Source organism: Rhincodon typus, chromosome 16 (assembly GCF_021869965.1).
Source record: "Rhincodon typus isolate 14 chromosome 16, sRhiTyp1.1, whole genome shotgun sequence".
NCBI classification, from domain to species: Eukaryota; Metazoa; Chordata; class Chondrichthyes; order Orectolobiformes; family Rhincodontidae; genus Rhincodon; species Rhincodon typus.
The window spans coordinates 5,717,901-5,738,027 of record NC_063347.1 but is presented as its reverse complement, the minus strand read 5'-3'; the positions used below and the strand labels follow the sequence as shown (position 1 = coordinate 5,738,027).

The 20,127-nt window shown below is 47.1% G+C and overlaps 1 protein-coding gene across 1 annotated transcript in view; it reads right to left on the bottom strand.

Annotated features, from left to right (window-relative positions):
• The window catches only part of LOC109922963 (plexin-A1-like), a 545,204-nt gene that overhangs the window by 89,227 nt on the left and 435,850 nt on the right, over positions 1-20,127 (bottom strand). The window contains exons 12-15 of the mRNA XM_048606674.1: positions 18,839-19,029; positions 4,671-4,822; positions 2,957-3,077; positions 754-893 (exon numbers count right to left, since the gene is read on the bottom strand). Of these exons, the coding sequence (XP_048462631.1) occupies positions 754-893; positions 2,957-3,077; positions 4,671-4,822; positions 18,839-19,029 (604 nt within the window). The remainder of the gene's footprint in view (positions 1-753; positions 894-2,956; positions 3,078-4,670; positions 4,823-18,838; positions 19,030-20,127) is intronic.

Sequence of the window (20,127 nt, the reverse complement as noted above, 5' to 3'; positions counted from 1 at the left end):
TGACAACCTCAGACCAATGCCATTGCAAGAAAATTGATATGTCATCCAAGGTATATATGAAGAGGGCTTTCGAAAATAAGTGTGAGAGCAAACCGCCATCTGAGTAATAAGCATCTAGCTCGCACAAGGAATCGCTAAGCTCTCTAAGAAAACGCCATCTATCCATAAAAGGTACCACGGCACTTCGAGCTCAGAGTCCTCACATAACACTTCACAGAGAAAACATTCCTGACAGCCAGATCAGTGGAAGAAAGGCATTTATGACTTGAGAACAGCAGAAGAAAGGTGTGTATACTTTTAAAGACTAAGTTTTAACTTATTTTTTCTTCTTGTTACTTCAGTTATATAGTTGGGACTTGTGTCTATTGGAATAGCATACCAGTAGAATTCTGTTCAGTTAAGGAATAGTTAGGAGTCAGGTGGGAATTGTTTGGTTTCTTTGTAATACTGTTAATTTGTTCACAGTTAGGGTTGAATAAATAAATTGTTACTTGTTACTTATAAAGTGAATATCATGGATTTCCTTTCATTTAATCTCCCCTTCTCCGTAACACTCAGGACAATCATATGATCAATTGATACTCATATCCTAATAATAAATGTTAAAAGTTACACAAGCTTCAACAGAACATTCAACGGGGAGCTTGATAAACACATGAAAAGGAAAAAGGTGTCAAATTAGAGAGAACCAAGGCCTTCGGAAGTGGCCAAGGCCTCACTGAGAATAAGTTTATTTGCATATTCCGCTTTTACCTTTTGAATTGGCAGATGGAATTGTCTCCGATATAAGCTTCCACTGAACTTCCTGCATCCAGATGTACCCCCACTATCGTCACCTGACTGCCTCCAGACACAGGTCCCTGGGACGGAATCACCCTGTTAAATCTCGGAGTCTTGGGAGGGGAAGGAAAGGAAAACATTGATCTTAGTATCACAGTGGTGTGGTCTCTGGAGCGTGACAGACAACTAGAGAGAGTCAGAGACAAGGTGATCGAGATCATGCAGAATCTGAGACAGAGAGAGAGAGATGTGGCAGAGAGGACAGGCAGATGGAGCGAGAGTGAGAGAAGGGAGAAAGAGAGCATACGTGTGAGAGAGGGGAGAAAGAGTGTGCATATGAGAGAGAAAGAGGGAAGAGAGGGAAAGTGCGTTTGTGTTTGTATGTGTGTGTGTGTGTGCGTGTGTGAATGTGTGCGTGTGTGTGTGTGTGTATGTGTGCGTGTTTTTATGTGTGTGTGAATGTGAGCATGTGTGTGTGAGAGTGTGTGTGTGTGAGTGTTTGTGTGTGTGAATGTGTGTGTGGGAAAGAGTGTGTGCGTGAGTGTATGTGAGAGTGTGTATGTGTGTGTGAGTGAATGTGTGCGTGTGTGTGAATGTGAGCATGTGTGTGTGACAGTGTGTGTGTGTGTTTGTGTGCGTGTGCGTGTGCGTGTGTGTGTGTGTGTGTGTGTGTGTTTGTGTGCGTGTGTGTGTGTGTGTGTGTGTGAGAGAGATGGGAGAGAGAGAGAGAGGCAAGACAGAGAGATGGAGAGCTGCCTGCACCCAGGGCTGGAAGGATAAAGCAGGATCCGCTCATCCTTCAAACCAACGAGACCCTCATGTGGCCAATTATTGAGCTCATCCCATCAGCACCGATATTTTACCCACAGTGGGGGAAGGGTCATGCTACGCAGGATAGCTCAACATCTGTAAGTTGGGATGGGGGTCATGGGTAGAGTTGGTGGTGTCCTGTAAGGGGGGCTGGGGTTGAGTCTCCTTTGGGCTCCTCTTGGCCCATCAGAGGTCAGCGCCCTCTTGCACCAACACCCCCCCGAACACCCCAGAAGTTCATCGCTATTGAGCCCCAGCTCCGTTAACCTTTGTCCCAGACTCTTGAACCCAGTCCCTTTCCAACACCACTGACCTCCATCTTATCTGGTGTGGTGTGACGGCTTGCAGTCCCAGACATGGCCACCGTTGTCCACTGGCACTGCAGAGCTGTCGGTCATCCAATCACTTTGCAGCTCTCTAAGGCTGACCTTCCCAAACACCCAATGGCAGCAGAGAAATTCCACTCTAAGCCAATCAGCTCTGCTCCCTGTGCTACACTTCTAGAATCATGAGTGGACTGCCCATAAGAACATAAGATACAGGAGCAGAATTAGGCCATTCAGCCCATCGGGTCTGCTCTATCATTTGGTTATCGCTGGTATGTTTCTCAATCCTGCCTTCTCTCCATAACTCCTGATCCCCTTACCAATCAAGAATCTATCTATCTCTGCCTTAAATACACGCGATGACTTGGCCTCCACAGCCTTCTGTGGCAATGAGTTCCACAGATTCACCACCCTTTGGGTGAAGAAATTACCCCTCATCTCAGTTGTAAAGGGTCATCCCTTCATCCTGAGGCTGTGTCTTTGGGTCCTCATCTCTCCTACTAATGGAAACATCTTCTCCATGTCCACTCTATCCAGGCCTTTCAGCATTCTGTAAATTTCAATCTGATCCCCCCTCATCCTTCTGAAAGCCTTCAAATACAGACTCAGGGTCCACAACTATCCTATGACAAGCCTTGCATCCCCGGGATCATTCTTGTGAACCTCCTCTAGACCCTCTCCAAGGCCAGCACATCCTTCTTAGATACGGGGCCCAAAACTGCTCACAATATTCCAAATGAAGTCTGTCCAGAGCCTTTGTACAGCATCAGCAGCACATCCCAGCTCTTGTATTTCACTTCAGCCAACCTTTCAGCCATGAGAGACAGGGCACCACAGCACTCTGCACACTCCAATTCACATTGTCCCGTGACACAGACACCATGAATGGAGAGGAGAAGCAAAACAGAGCACACGCGTGCACACACACACAGACACACACGAGAGAGGCAGAGAGGGAGTGGGAGCAGGAATGAGAAGGGACAAACTTCAGTAACTTTGATACAAAGACTCAGTCCCGGTCCCACTCTGGGGGTTCTTACCACAAAAGTGAAAGGTTCCGATGAGATTGCTCGATACTCGTCATTACAGTCCACAACGCAAACTTCCACAAACCCTTTCTTCGCTGTCTGAGGCACAGCCGGCTCCATATCACACACAATCCTGCAGAGCACAATCAGTGAGCCTCTATTATTCACTTCCAGCACAGTGCCATGACCAAATCCTGCCCAAAACTGATCGCACCAGCAATCTGCACACCCTCTCCAACTCCTTCACTCTGTGGGAAGGTGATGGCGTTGTGGTACTGTCACTAGACTGTTAATCCAGAGACCCAGGTAATGTTCTGAGTTCGGGACAACAAGGTGCGGAGCTGGAAGAACACAGCAGGACAAACAGCATCATAGGAGCTGTGTTCATCCAGCTCTGCACCTTGTTGTCCCGGATTCTCCAGCATCTGCAGTTCCTACTATCTCTGATGTTCTGAGTTCATTGTTTTTTATTCATTCATGGGATGAGGGCATCGCTGGCTAGGCCAGCATTTATTTCCCCTCCCTAATTGCCCAGAGGGCAGTTAAGTGTCAACCACGTCGAACAATAGAACCCCTCCAGTGTGGAAGCAGGCCATTCGACCCATCAAGTCCACACCGCCTTCCAAAGAAGACCATCCCACCCAGACCCACCTCCCTGCTCTGTCCCAGTAACCCTGCATTTCCCACGGCTAACCCACATAGCCTGCACATCTGTGGACATTGAGGGAAATTTAGCATGGCCAATCCACATTTGCTGTGGGTCTGGAGTCACATGTAGGCCAGCCCCTTCCTTAAAGGACATTAGGGAACCTGATGGGATTTTCCCGACAATTGACAACGGTTTCATGGTCATCATTAGACTCTTCATTCCAGATATTTTATTGAATTCAAATTCCATCATCTGCCATGGCAGGGTTTGAACCCGGGTCCCCAGAACATTGCCTGGGTCTCTGGATTAATAGACTAGCAATAATACACTAGGCCATCGCAGCCCCTAAATTGCATTATGAGAGATGGTGGAATTTGAATTCAATAAAAATCTGATTGTTGGAAAAACCCATCTGGTTCACTAGTGTCCTTTAGGGAAGGAAACTGCCATCCTTACCTGGTCTGGCCTACATGTGACTCCAGACCCACAGCAATGTGGTTGACTCTTAACTGCCCTCTGGGCAATTAGGGATGGGCAATAAATGCTGCCTAGCCAGCGATGCCCACATGCCATAAATGATTATTTTTAAATGCCTGGTTTTAAATAGATTTCCGAATAACTGTTTCCAGCTCCCCAGTGTTCCACACATTTCCCATTTACCCCAGTTTCCCTTCTTTAAATATTGAGCTTGGGAATTATGAGCTCCACAAGGTGAGCGAATGTAGTGTTGTGAAAGCGAAACATTCCCATTTCAGCCACTCAGGTTCTGGCTTTGATACTTTCAACTCAGTTACACGGAGGGTTAGAGGGCTAATCAGATTGCCAAGAGCAGTCAGGGATGGGCAACAAATGAGGTCATTTGATACTTAGAAGTGGATAGGATTATTGACAAACAAGGAAGTCAAACGTTATTGGGGGTAGATGTGAATGTGGAGTTGAAGCCACAAACAGATCAGCCATGGTGTTATTGAATGGAGGGCTAGGTTGAAAGAGGGCCAAATGGCCAATTCCCGTCACGAACTCTTACGTTCTTACTGAGTTTACCGTAGCTTGGAGGGATCCGGAATACACACTTACTGCTCTGCGCTGATATACTCCTCGGGAATGGGAATACACCTCACACGTCCAACGTGTACCCCGTAACGGATTTCCGAAAACGTCAAGCCCAGATTCACTCCGGTAATTGTCAACCTGGTTCCTCCTTCCTTGGGCCCGGTCTCTGGTACTAGCTGGAACCAGAAAGAGACAGAGTTGAGGATCAAACTCGAGGCGTAGGTTGATGGCTCAGCTCAGTGCACCAACTCCTCAGAGTGTGCCCAATTCTCACTGTCCATGTAAAGTGACATTTCAAAGTTGTATCAAAAATGAACTCAGTCTTATATAATGGAACATGGAGGGGAACTGAGTGTAGCCACGTACCATTAGATATAGGGAGCAGAATGAAGCCATTTGGCCCATCAAGTCTGGTCCACCATTCGATCATGACTGGTATATTTCTCAACCTCATTCTCCTGTCTACTTCCTGTAACCCGTGATCCTCTTACCAATTAAGAACCTATCTATCTCTGTCTTAAAGACACTCAATGACTTGTTCTCCACAGCCCTCTGCAGCAACGAGTTCCACAGATTCACCACCCTCTAGCTGAAGAAATCCCTCCTCATCTCAGTTCTAAAGGGTCATCCCTTCACTCAGTCTGTGCCCTCGGGCTCTAGTCTCGCCTACCAGTGGAAACATCTTCTCCATGTCAGCTTTATCCAGGCCTCTCAGAATTCTGTCAGTTTCATTCAGATCCCCCCTAAAACTCTGACCTCCATCGAGTACCAACCCAGAGTCCTCAACCACTCCTCACATGACAAGACCTTCATCCCCGGGATCATTCTTGTAAATCTCCGGTGGATCCCCTCCAATGCCAGCACATCCTTCCTTAGATAAAGGGCCCAAAACTGCTCACAATATTCCAAATGCGGTCTGTCCAGAGCCTTATACAGGCAAAGTCGAGCTGGACACCTAACTCTCTTCGCATGCCCTATTGGTTTGAGTTTTGCATCTTTTAAAAAATGGCCTTGCTTCAGGGGCAGCATGGTGGCTCTGTGGTTAGCACTGCTGCCTCACAGTGCCAGGGACCTGGGTTTGATTCCACCCTCGGGTCACTGTCTGTGTGGAGTTTGCACATTCTCCCCGTTTCTGCGTGGGTTTCCTCCGGGTGCTCTGGTTTCCTCCCACTGGCCAAAGATGTGCAGGCTAGGGTGGATTGCCCATAGTTTCAGGGATGTGTGGGTTATAGGGGGATGGGTCTGGGTGGGACACTCTGAGGGTCAGTTGGGACAAAGGGCCTGTTTCCACACTGTAGGGGTTCATACTTTTTCAGCCCACATTGGAAGGCCTCACATTTGTGGACACTTTCGAAACCCTCTTGCCATAATGTTCTCCCAAGCACAATTAAAACCTGACACCTGTGCATTGCAAAGATGATAGATATTGCACAGTGCAAGGAGCATGTCAGGAGTCAGATGGTTGGCAGCCTGACGTAACGAAGAAGAAAATGCCGTTTCAAACACAGTGTCAAGCCAGCCTGACTGGAAAGTCTGCATTCCTAAAGAAGATTCAACCCTTCGTTCACTGTTAGCTCCTAGCTGCCATGCTGGCCTGGGACTAACTGCATTATCTTGCAAATGCTTTCCTTATTTTTCTTTAAACAGACAAAGCGCAGAGAGACTGACATCTCCCCAAAAGCTTTGGTAGAATCGAGGCACTGGAGGAGGATGTGGAGGGGAATGCAGGGTAAACACGAGGCAGGGAACTGGAGAGGTCTCTCATTTGGACACTGGGGTTCAAAGCCAGCCCAGGCGGTCAACATCAAAGCTTCTAACACACCCCCCCACCCCGAATTCGAACGTGGGAAGATAAATCCAGACAAGGAGAAGTCTCACGGTTTCCATTTCAGCTCATCCGTTCAGACTAAACGCCGCCAACTCTGTCCCCGACCCTCCACCCACCACATGGATTCCAAACTTTGATATTCAATTCTCCCTCGGATTAACAAAGGAGATTCCTTGTCAGGATAAATTATTCAGCTGCATTCGTATGTGAGCTTAAACATGTGACCTCATTCTGCCTTATGCAGTTTGAAAGGAGCTCAATAACGGGGCGCATGTTGGGCAGGAAGATGGCGATTTCAATCAGAAAGGTACCTCCAGAGGCATTGATCAAACCACACTCTCCACACAACAAGCTGAGCCTCCTGCCATTACTGAGTTGCCAGGCTTTGGATTTCCATGAGCTCATCATCAAATACATCTTGGAATTCGGGGCAGTGGGCAGAACACTAACCAATGACAGGCAGTAACTCAAGAAAGGGAGTGTATTCGAAATTGCATTGACTTGTTCGAAATCGTACAAAAAAAAACCTCATTAACTTCATTAAAAAGTCCCACTGCTGCATGACCAAGGACTCCAGTGTGACCTCTAATCAACTCAAGTCACACCTTTACTTAGTGCAATACATTTTGGGCAAGGCTTGACCACTCTGACATGCCCACCAATGCCAGCGTTACCATCCACCTTCTTGGGCTGCCTACATCTGCCCCAGAACAGGGCCAGTTCTCTAATCGCTCGCGTCAGTACAGCAGAGTGGGTTCAAACTGACTGCTCACTGTGCTGCTGAGGTCACCTTTCTGGACGAGGTGTAAAACAGAGGTGTTAAACACTGGGTATACTCAAGACACAGATTGCTATGTTTATAGACAATAAAGAAATTGAGGGACATGGGGATACTGTGGCCGGCGGGGGGGAGGGGGGTGAAGTGGCGTTGAGGCAGAAGATCAGCCATGATCAAGTTCAATGATGGAGCAGGAGAGAGGGGCTGAATGGCCTACTCCACTTCCTGTTCCTGTTCCTAATTGTGCAGTGCATTCAGATGCCTGGGCCTGAAACCCTAGCAGTGCCTCCCCACAATCCTCTCTCCTCCTTTCAGTCATCGCCCCTGTGCGTGCCTCTTTGATGAAGCTTGTACAATCACCTGCCCAAATTTATGCCCTGGGGTCGACTTTCCTTCTCCTTGTGTCCAAGCCAAAATACCCGCCCGTCTTCAACCATTCACCTCATTTGCAATTTGTGGGGTCTTGCTGTGTGGCCATCTAAACTGTTCAAGGTTTCCCCATACTGGAGGAGAAGGGTACAGAGGTTTTGTTTGTTGGCGGGGGGTTATTAGGGATAGTACACATTAGCCCCCTTCTCCCAAACCCCTGTCCTCTTCCATCTACAAGGACAAGGGTAGCAGATACATGGGAACACCATCCCTCTGCAAGTTCCCCTCCAAGCCACTCACCATCCTGACTTGGAAATATGTCGCTGTTCCTTCACTGTCACTGGGTCAAAATCCTGGAATTCCCTCCCTAACGGCATTGTGGGTCAACCCACAGCACATGGGCAGAGCACTTTGAGAAAGTAACTTTCTCTACAGCATTTAGGGATGGTCCATAAATCAGCACAGCCAGTGGGTCCTCATGCTCCATGAAAAGAACAAATTGTTTCTGATCCAAAAGAATTTTAAACATGCCTTTCCAAGAAGGAAAATGATAGGGTGAGAAACAAATTAAGCCTGAGGGAGGGAGTGAGAGAGAGAGAGAGAGAGAGGCAGACAGACAGACAGAGGGAAAGAGAGGAGATAGAGCAAGAGAGGGAGAGAGAGAGGGAGAAAAAAGCAGACAGGAGTATAGAAAGAAAGAAAGAGGGAGAGACAGAAAGAGAAAGACGGGCAGAAATGGAGAAAGAGAGAGAGAGAGACAAAAGCAGACAGAGGGATAGAGAGACAGGGTGCTACAGAGAGAAAGAGAGACAGGGGTAGAGAAAGAGATAGTGAGAAAAAGAGAGAGAGATAAAGAGAGAAAGAAACAGAAATAGAGAGAGATAGACAGACAGGGAGAGAGAGAGAGGGAGATAGAGAAAGACAGATATAGAGAGAAAGAGAGAGGAGTAGAGAGAGGGAGGGAGAAACAGACAGAGATAGAGAAAGAATGAGAGAAGGGTAGTGAGAGAAAGATATCAAGTGGTTAAAAAAAAGAGATAAGATGGAAAATGGAGAGTTTGAACTTGAGAGATGGCAGGAATCAGAGATCAGGGAGAGAGTTGTTAATCAGATGACAAGCTTCATTCCGTAACTAGTCTGGGATTCAGACCGAGGTACGCAATGAAGCCTCTCCAATCTAGAAGCAGTGATCCAATTTGCAGACATCTGCTAGATCTGGCAGGGATCTCCAATCAGCTTGGACATGGTGAAGTCCAAAGCCAGGCCTGGATTCCCGGGGTAGATTTGTCTCCCCTCCTGTAACCAATCTCGCCTTGTTCTTCCTGTCAGACAAGATGGCTTTGGTTTATTTGAAGTGTCATGGTTAGGGAGATGCATGGTAACGTGATTCATTAAACAGAATTATTCATAATGGAAAGACAGGTGTAGCTTGACAAAACAAATATTATGACTGATGAGCGTAGCTGTAACGGCCTCGTAATAACAATAATAGTATAATTATAGGTAATTTTACATTGCTTTTAACGCCACGTATTCATGTGACATACAGCTGTATCCTGCAAATCAGGCACTCTGCTGGCTCGAGGAACTAACTACGAGGAGACTGAAGCCAATAAACTCAAACACTAATTCGACAAGCCAAGGTCCATTTGCGTAAGAATTGGGATATATAGAATGCACTTAAGTCTCACTTAACTGTACCTCTGTTGAAGAACAAATTGGTAATGCCAAGCGTCAAGTGTAGAAATTCTTTACAATGTAATGAAGAGGTGACTTTGACAGTGATATAGCAGGAAGCAGAACTCCCCATCACAGAAGGGAGAGAGATAGTAGGAACGGCTGATGCTGGAGTTAGAGATAACACAGCGTGGAGCTGGAGGAACGCAGCAGGCCAGGCGGTATCAGAGGAGCGGGAAAGCTGACGTTTCAGATCGGGACCCTTCTTCAGAAATGGGGACCCATTTCTGAAGAAGGGTCCCGACCAGAAACGTCACTTTTCCTGTTCCTCAGATGCTGCCTGGCCTACTGTGTTCCTCCAGCTCCACACTGTGTTATCACAGAAGGGAGAGAGTTGTGTACTGGTCATGTCACTGGCCTAGGAATCTAGAAACCCAGGTTAACTTTCCTGCCCTTTCCCCCTACCCTCGATTCCCTAATTGATGAGTCTATCTGAGCCTTGAATACACTTATCAACCCAAACTCGATAGCCCCCTGTGGTAGAGAATTGCACAGATTTACTACCCACTGAGCGATGAAATTCCTCCTCGTCTCTGTCTTAAATGATTGACCCCTTATACTGAGACTATACCCTGTGGTCCAAGACTCTTCCACAAGGGGTAACAGCCTCTCCACACCTCCTCCGTCAACCTCCCTAAGAATCCTCTGTTTCAATAAGGTATTCTCTCTTCTAAATTCCAATGCGTTCAGACCCAAACTGCACAACCCGTCCTCATAAAGCAGTACCTCCATACCCAGTATTAACCTTGCTTAACCTTGCCTGGACTGCCTCCAATGTGTTAAGGCGAGCAGAGGCAGTATTCCAGCAATGGTCTGACTAGTGCCTTGTACCATTTTAGCAAAACCTCCCTGAATAAAGCCCAGTTTCTCCACCCGAACACTGTGGCTAAAATTCTCAGCCCTGGAACTGCTGCACCCTCACATCCTAGGGACACCTCTCCACTCTGGCATCTGCCCTCAAATCTAGTCCTGTCACAGGCTGCCAAGGCCTCCCATAAGGTTTCCAATTCTACTGCAGATCTTTACTGCTTAAAAACAAGCAGGAGGAGGTTATTTGCAATAGTCAGAGCCTAGAGAGCTAATACATTCCTCTTGCCTCAAAGACAAAGGGCAAGGTAACCTTCCCCGTGGCTCAGTGGTTAGCACTGCTGCCTCACAGTACCAGGGACCTGGGTTCAATTCCATTCTTGGGTGACTGTATGGAGTTTGCACATTCTCCATGTGTCTGTGTGGGTATCTTTTGAGTACTCTGGTTTCCTCCAAAGATGTGCAGGTGAGGTGGATTTGCCATGTTATAGTGTCCAGGGATGTGCAGGCTCGGAGGGTTAGCCATGGGAAATGCAGGGTTACAGGGATAGGGCAATGGGTGGGTCTGGGTGTGACACCCTTCAGAGGGTTAGTGTGGAACGATGGGCCGAATGGCCTGCTTCCACACTGTAGGGATTCTATGAAATCTGGCAGACACCCCTCCAATCTCAGCAACAGACACCCTCTACAGAGGGCAACTGGAGAGGAATTTGCAATTAGCTTCAGGAGGCAACAGCGATGTGTGAGGATGGGGGGAGGTGGTGGAGAGGAAGGCTGGGGCACTCTTTAGAGCTGTGGAAAGTCAAGCGATCCACGGCACCACCATCTTTCTACAGCATGTGGTCTACTGCAGCACCAGGCAACAAGTTGAACATGTTGTGCCAATAACCGAGCGAGTGGAAGCAGGAGACAGCAAGAAATTAAAGTATCAGGGGCCTGAGGCCTGAAATGGAAAGTACAGAAGCAGAAATTCAGCTTGCGAGATAATTAATTTCTGAGGGGAGTGGGGGGAGAGCAATTTCTTTGGTTTTAACTCTCCCAAGAATTGACTCACCCCTTTGGCTCACTGCATTTGTGTGACTGTAAATGTTAACCTTCTTGAATTCACAATTGCCCCCAGGACTTTCCGAACAAAATGCCAACATCTCTCAACTCAAAAAAAAATTACTTCAAAACACAAGGCTGCAATGTGAAACTTTATGATCTAGGCTAGGAGCTGCGAGAAAAGAAAATTAAAAACATCCTATCTCATCTCTTTTTCCTTTGATACAAACATTTTACATGCAGGGAACAGAAGAACATTGACAGTAATAGCAACCTTTCATTTCAATTACTAAAACCAAAGATGCATTAAATATACCGTCAAACATAATGGATTAAGATAAAGCTCCACTCATATGAAAATAGAGATGTGAGACTTGCATTTATATAGCGCTTTTTGTGGCTACCAGGCATTTCAAAGAGCTTGACAGCCAGTGAAATGCTTTAGAAGTGCAGTCATTCTGATAACAAAGGAAACATGGCAGCCAATTTGGGCACAGGATGATCCCTCAAATAGCAATGTGGAATATTGAGATATCTGCACTTTTTTTTGTCTTGTACATTAAAGAGCAATATTGGCCAAGGAACCAGGGATAAAAATAACCCCACAGAATCCTTACAACTCACTGACTGCACCCACCCTCCAAAGAGCATCCTTTCCAGCCCCACACCCTATTGCCATAACCCTACATTTTCCATGGCTATTCCACCATCTGGACACTATGGGTAATTTAACACGGCCAATCCACCGAACCTGCGCATCTTTAGATCGTGGGAGGAAACCAGAGCACCCGGAGGAAACCCATGCAGAAACAAGGAGAACGGGCAAAACTCCACACAGTGGGACTGAACCCGGGTCCCCAGTGCTGTGAGGCAGCAGTGCTAACCACTGAGCCACCGTGCTGCCCAGGATAAGCTCTTATTCAACCTAGTGCCATGGGATGCTATGCATCGACCTAGGTGGGCATGTCTTGGCTCACCTCAGAACCAAATGTTGTGGATTCAAGATTCACCAGAAAGAGTTGATCCAGTTGCTGCTCCCAGTGAACTGAAGGGAGTGCTGTTCTGTCAAAGGTGCTGGATTTCAATGAGACATTAACCAATCTCCCTCGCATGGATGTAAAAGGTTGGACAAACTTGCCAATATTTACAGAAATTGCTGGAGAAACTCAGCAGGTCTGGCAGCGTCTGTGGAGAGAGAAAGCAGAGTTAACCTTTCGGGTCCAGACCCTTCAGCTCTGAAGTGTGTCACTGGGCCCTTAAACGTTAACTCTGTTTCTCTCTCCACAGGTGCTCCAGACCTGCTGAGTTTCTCCTGTAACTTTTGCTTTTGTTTCTAACTTCTAGCATGGCCTTTCATTGGTTTTTCTGCCAATGTTTACTGCTACCTCAACATCAGGATAGATGATACAATCATTGGTCACATTGTTGTGTCTGGGAGCATGCTCTGTGCAAATTGATTGCTGCACTTCTAAGGTCACAAACTGTGCCAACATGTCAAAAAATATGTGCTTTGCTTTAAAGCATTTTGCAGCTGTGAAAGGTACAACTTAAAAAGCACATCCAGCTTCTTTCTTGCATTACAAGGACGGTTCCAGGAATGAGAAATTCCAGTGATAGGGATAGATTGAAGAAGTTGGGACTGTTCTCCTTGGAGAGACGAAGACTGGAAGGAGATTGATAGAAACCGTGAGCGGTCTGGAATGAGCAGATAGGGAGAAGCTGTAAAAGGGAAAAAGGTCACGCGTTTAAAGTGATATGCAAATAAAACAAGAGCGATGTGAGAAAAATACATTAAAACATGGAAGATAGGAGCAAGAGCAGGCCGTTCGGCCCTTCGAGCCTGCTCTGCCATTCAATACTATCGTGGCTGATCATTGAGTTCAAATCCTGATCCCACCCCCAGAATATGGGGGTCCTGCCTGGAAACATGGTGGAGGCATGTTCAATTGAGGTATATTCAAGAGGCTATTAAGTGATCATTTGGATAGAAATAGTGAGGCGGATGAGTGGGTGAGACTGTGGCTGGTGGGGGGGGGAGGCGTTGGGAGTGAGGGCGAGGGAAGTGAGATGGGTGAGGGGCTAGGAGGTGAGGGGTTGGGGTGACAGGAGAAGGTGGCCAGCTCCCCAGAAGGCTGCAGACTCCAAGTCACTGAATCTATTCAGGAAAGAGATAGATAATATTTTTGGATATTAAAGACGTCGGGGAGTATGAGGAGAAAGCAGGAATATGGCATTGAGATGATTGATTTCCATTGATTAGCTTAGATCAGTGAACTAATTATCTCCAAATTTGCAGGTGATACTAAGCTGGGTGGGAGGGTGAGCTGTGAGGGAGACACAGAGATGCTTCAGTGTGGTTTGGATAGGCTCAGTGAGTGGGTAAATGCAGGTGCAGTATATTGTCGAGTAATATGAGGTTATCCACTTTGGGAGCAAAACCAGGAAGGGGGGTTGTTTTCTGACTGATGATAGATTTGGAAGGGGGGAGGTGCAACCATATCAGGGCGTCCTTGTGCACCAGTAGCAGGTGGTTGGGGAAGACAAATGGTATGTTGGCCTTCATAGCGAGAGGATTTGAGTCCAGGAGCAGGGATGTCTTGCTGGAATCTTACAGGGCACTGGTGAGGCCACACCTGGAGTATTATGTGCTGTTTTAGTTTCCTGATCTGAGGAAGGGTGTTCTGGTGATGGAGGGAGTGCAACATGGGTTTACCAGATGATTCCTGGGATGGCAGGATGAAGAGAGACTGGATCAGTTAGGATTATTTTCCCTGGAGTTCACAAGGACTAGGGGGCGGGGGGGGTTGGAATCTCATAGAGATCTATAAAATTCCAACAGAACCATGCAGGGCAAATGCAGGAAGGATGTTCCTGACGACAGAAGGAGTCCAGAACCAGGGGTCACAGTCTAAGGATGCGGGCTGTGCCAGTTAGGACTCTGAAAAGGAGAAATTTTTTCACCCAGACAGTGGGGAGCCTGTGGAATTCTCTGCTATAGAAAGCGGTTGAGGCAAAATCATTGTATAGTTCCAAGGAGGAGGTGGATACAGCACTTAGGGCTAAAGGGATCAAGGATATGGGGAAGAAAGCAGGAATGGGGGACTGAGTTGGATGATCAGCCACGATCATATGGAACAGTGGAGCAGGCTCGAAGGGCCGAATGGCCCACTCCTGCTCCGAGTTTCTATGTCTTTAGAAAAGGGAAGGATTTAACTGCATGGAACCTTGCAACATTCTGAAAAGAGAAGAGGTGCCAGAGAAACGAAAGTTCTTTTCTTCCTGAGTGAAATATTTGGCACATGTGCTCCATTTGATGCTGTGATATCAGTCCAAATAGCATCATGAGAATATCGTCAGAAAACGCATCCCTTCCTTCAAGAATCTGATACAAGAGAACAGTGAGAGGCTGGGGGTACTTTATTTTTAATTCACTCACAGGATGAGGGCATCGCTGGCCAGGCAGCATTTATCACCCATCCCTACTCACCCAGAGGGCAGTTCAGAGTCAGCCACATTGCTGTGGGTCTGGAGTCACATGTGGGCCAGACCAGGTAAGGATGGCAGTTTCCTTCCCTAAAGGACATTAATGAACCAGATGGGATTTTCCCCAACAATTGACAATCTACTCATGGTCATTATGAGACTCTTAATTCCAGGTTTTTATTGAATTCAAACTCCATCATCTGCCTTGTTGGGATTTGAACCCATGTCCTCAGAATATTAGCCAGGTTACTGCATTTAACAGCCCAGCAATAACACCAATCGGCCATCGCCTCCCCTAGGGCTTGGTGTGTGGAGTGGTGTAAACAGGAACCTGCTGTGTGGGGTGCAGTGTGGAATGTGGTAGTCAGTGAGCGTGTGAGCAGGGGTTAGGGTTGTAGGGGTGGGGTGGCGAAGGTGTGAAAGTGTGAGGGGGTGTAAGGGCAGGGTGGGGATGAAGGGGTGGTATTGAGGGCGAGGGGACAGGGATAAGAGGGGGTTAGGAGTTGGGGGTAAGAGTGAGAGGGTTGGAGTGACGGAGGTAGGAATGAGGGAGCTTGGAGTAAGAGGGGTAGGAGTGAGGGGGTAAGAGTGAGAGGGCAGGAGTGAGGGGGGTAGGAGTGAGAGGAGTAGGAGTAAGGGAAGTAGGAGTAGGAGTGAAGGGGGTAGGAGTGAGAGGGTTGGAGTGAGAGGGGTAGGAGTGAGTGGGGTAGGAATACGGGGAGTAGGAGTAAGGGAGATAGGAGTGAGGAAGGTAGGAGTGAGGAAGGTAGGAGTGAGTGGGTAGGAGTAAAAGGGGTAGGAGTGAGGGGGTAGGAGTAAAAGGGGTAGGAGTGAGAGGATCGAGAATGTGAGGCAGGTGAGTGGTTAAGGACTGGGATGGTGGGGGGAGATGTGGTGGTGGTTAACAGTGAAGCTAAATGGAGTGAGGGTCTGGGCCAATGAGGGAGCGTGATTTCCCTTGAGTCTGTGCAGTCATGTCTCCGAACCCATGAAGAGATTTACCTGAGCAAAAGCGAAAAGCCTTTCCACCGTTTCCCGGCCTTGACATCGACGCTGCCCTTCCCACCTGAATCCTGAAGACTACAATCCAGCCTCATCGTTCCAGAAACCAGGCACTGCCTGTGGTCAGCCTGATCTGCTGAGTTTACACCAACCAGCAGGTTTAGCACCAATCAGCTGGTTCCTTATAAACACATTTGTCAAGGAAGCTGGAGTGTTGTGTTGAAGAAATTGATTGAAGGTGCAGTCACAAGACAGGCCAGATTGAAGCTGGAATAAAAACAGAAGTTGCTGGAAAAGCTCAGCAGGTCTGGCAGCATCTGTGAAGAGAAATCAGAGTTAACGTTTCGGGTCCGGTGACCCTTCCTCAGAGCTGTTCTGAAACGTTAACTCCGATATTTTTCTTCACAGGTGTTGCCAGACCTGCTGAGCTTTTCCAGCAACTTCTGTTTTTGTTCCTGATTTACAAGGCCTCCTTTAGGGGAGGCAATGGCCTGCTGGTATTATCGCTGGACTGTTAACCTAGAGACTCAGATAATGTTCTGGGCACCTGGGTTAAAATCCCGCCATGGCGGATGGTGGAATTTAAATTCAATAAAATATCTGGAATTAAGAATCTAGTGATGACCATGAATCCATTGTTGGAAAACCCCATCTAGTTCACTAATGCCCTTTAGGGAAGGAAACTGCCATCCTTACCCAGTCTCATCTACATGTAACTCCAGACCCACAGCAATGTGGTTGACTCTGAACTGCCCTCTGGGCAATTAGGGATGGGCAATAAATGCTGCGTAGTCAGTGACACCCTCATCCTGTAAATGAATAAAGGGAAAAAAACAGCATCCGCAGTTCTTTCAGTTTTTATCCAGATTGAAGCTGACTGGCTAGAGGTGAGAAGGCACCTTGAGGAAAAATTATTTGATGTTCTTTCTGAAGTTGCTTGGATTTGGAGTCCACTGCTGTTCAAAGCGAATTAGATAAATACTCGAAGAGGAACAACTGCAGATCTGGAGGAAATGCCAGGAGTGGGACTTACTGCATTGTCGTTTGAAAAGGGTGGTGCAGACTTAATGGAGCAAATGACTTTCTCCTCCTCTGCTGAATTCTCTGATAAGGGCCATAGACCGAGAGAGACAGAGAGAGAGAGAGAAAGAGAAAGAGAGAGACAGAGAGAGAGAGAGAGGGAAAGACAGAGAGGGGGAGTGGTAAAAAGAAAGGGGCCAAAAGCTAGTGAGAGAAAGAGAGAGTAAGAGAGAAAGAGACAATGGGTGTAAGATGTAGGGAAGTGGGAGGAGAGGTGGGAGGAGAGGTGGGGGGTGGGCAGGTGTGAGAGAGAGAAGGGGGAGAGAGAGGGATGGAAAAGGGGCTTGGGGAAGGAAGGGAAGGAAAGAGTGAGATGAGAGGGAGAAAGACAGAGAGAAAGGATGGAAACAAGAGAGGTGGTAGAGGGAGTGGGGAAGGGGGAGAGATGGTGTAAGGGAGGGAGAGGTTGGGGAGATAAGGAGAGCTAAGAGGGTGACAAAGAGAGGCGAGAGAGGGGGAAAGAAAGAGGGTGGACAGGAGTGGAGATTGGGGGGGTGGGGGAGAGGGTGTGGGGTGTGAGAGAAAGAGGGTGGGTGCTAAGAGAGCGAAAGTTGAGAGGATAGGTGAGAGACAGCGAGGGAGAGGGAGGGAGAGATAAAGAGAGGTAAAAGGGGGATAGAGAAAGATGAAAGAGGGGGAGGGAGAGGGTGGAAAGAGGTGGAGAGTGGGTAGTGGGAGAGAGACAAAGACAGAGGGGTGTGTGTGAGAGAGACAGAGAGAGAGAGCGTGATGGGAGACAGAGAGAGAGAGAGAGAGAGCCCAGCTGTCATTCTAACACTATGCTTCTCTGAGAGCTCCATACCTATTGTTACCAACCTAACATTGTGTAAAAAGTAAAAAAATGTCTTTTCCATTATTATCCATATCATCAGCTATTGGGAACAAACACCATCATGGTTTGAGAGGAGATAAACATGGCAATTTGCATTGAGACTTTAGAAGAATAGAATAGAATATATTTGCAATTTATCTTCACATGTATTTTTATAAAAAATTAGTGAAAAATTTTATTAGTTGCCAAACCACGGTGCCTAAATAAATGACTGAAGTCATAAATAAGAAAAGTAAAAGGCTACATATAAATGCAAATTATTGTCTCATGTTGATTTAAAACACAGTCACAGAAGCCATCAGATTTCACTGAGAATTTTAATTGCTTTCAAATACCAAGCACTGAATTTTTATGACTATTTTCTGATTTTGGAATGGCCATAAGCAGGTGGGACAGTATCAGGAGCAAGGCAATAGCTGGAATCTAAGCTGCATTGCATTATCCACTTTATCACGTTAACTTTGCAGATCCCCTGGCTTATTGACATATGAACACTTACTTCAGTGAAGTGCTCATTACCTATCACATGCAATCCCCTTCGACATGGATTCCTTACAGAATGGGACCTTCCTTCGAGTTATTTCACTCAGTGCCTTTGGTGTTGGAGTTGAAGGTATCGCACAGAGCAGAGAGACAGGTGACCATCACTACAGGGTAACACACTAGACTAGGAATCCAGAAGCCTGTATCAATACTACAGAGTCACAAGTTCAAATACCACCAGGTAGCTAGGAATTTAAGACATCACAGTGTGGAGCTGGAGGAGCACAGCAGGTTAGGAAGCATCAGAGGAGCAGGAGAGTCGATGTTTCAGGTTGGGACCTGACCAAAACATCAATTGGCCTGCTGTGTTCCTCTGGCTCCGTGCTGTGTTATCTCAGACTCCAGCATTTGCAATTCCTACTATCTCCAAGGTGGGAATTTAAGTTCAATTAACTTACTGCCATCTGGAATAAAAATAATAACCTCAGTAATAATGATCATGAACCTACCAGATTGTTATTAAAAACCCTATGTGGTTCATTAACGTCCTTTAGGGAAGGAAATCTGCCATGCTTGCTTGGATCTGGCCTACATGTGACTCCAGACCCACAGCAATGTGGCTGACTCTGAACCATGTCCTTAAATACCCAACACCACCTGCTCAAGGCTGTTAAGGAGGCTAATAAAGTGACGCTCATATCTGGAAAGTGAATTCTTTGTTAAAAACTGACATTGTTGATTTGGCGTACCTTGGTGATTTTGGGGTCAGTGCATCGGCTGTTGATCCTGCTCTGGTGCATCCAGTTTCTCGCTGGAGCCTGGCAATCCTGCTGGAGCATGCACCTCTTCTCCGGGACACACCAGCCGCACTCGAACTTTGGGTCGGCTTTCAGACACAAGCCACAACTCTCCCTGAGGGCAGTGCACTTGTAGAGGTGAGCTGGTGGAGGGAGGATGGTGAGAGAGAGTGAGAGAGAGAAATAAACAGGGTAAACAGAAAGGGAAAGCTCACGTTACAGTGACGCAATGGTTAGCCAGCTGATGTTAACAGAGAGCGGGAAACAGCGTAATTTAGAATGCTTCCTCCACACAGACACGCACACACATCCAGACCTCCCTTGGTTGGTGCCAACCAACAGAAGCTCCACTGTACCAGCCCTAATGCCCCCTTCAAAGGCTTTGTGTTTGTAAATCAGTACAGGCCGTGCTAGGAAGAGTAAGGCTTGACCCTTTTCCTGACTCAAAATTGATGCCAACGTGAGCTGGCACCATCATGTTAATGATAATGGTCTAATTGTCATTCGCTCATCAGAAATTGATTCACTCTGTGGGTTAGTTTATTTAAAACAGTAAAACACCTTGTAAGTCATGAAGCAGATATTACAGCAAAACTAGCTGATTTCCTGTGTGCAGCTTGCATACCCATAACAGACTGACTGTCAGGCAGATTCACAACAGTGTATACATAAAGCACACAGAGTCTTTCAAGGTGGACTCTCTTAAACACAAGGTACACACACAAGAAGCATCAAGTGTGGGGTTTCTGCCAACTGAGTGCTTGAGGAGGTCCATATGAGTATGGTATGAGTCATCCAGACAAACCAAAACTGGGAATTAATAACACAGAGCAACATATCGCATTAAATGGCAATAGGTCCATTCTGCCCATGAGTTGGGTAGCTCTAAAATCCAATCGCAATAAGCAGTTACCTGTGACTGGGGTAACCTGATTTAAAACATACTTGTGGAGTAGAAGGTGGTGTTAGGGAGCATACCAATGTGGGACGCTGTCCTAACCCGGGGTGGGGGGAGCAGGTCAGCAATTAGCTTCTGGGATCCCTGCGTTGAGAGGCAACAAAATTAAACTTGAGGCTGCATCAGGTTCACAGGCTCCTCCAGCAAGATGCAATGCCAGGCAAGTGCTTTGCTATAAAAGAGGGAGCACACATGCTGTCATGGGGAGATGGTGGCTCCACAGCAATGTCACTCGACTGGTAACCCAGAGATAGTAGGAACTGCCGATGCTGGAGAATCTGAG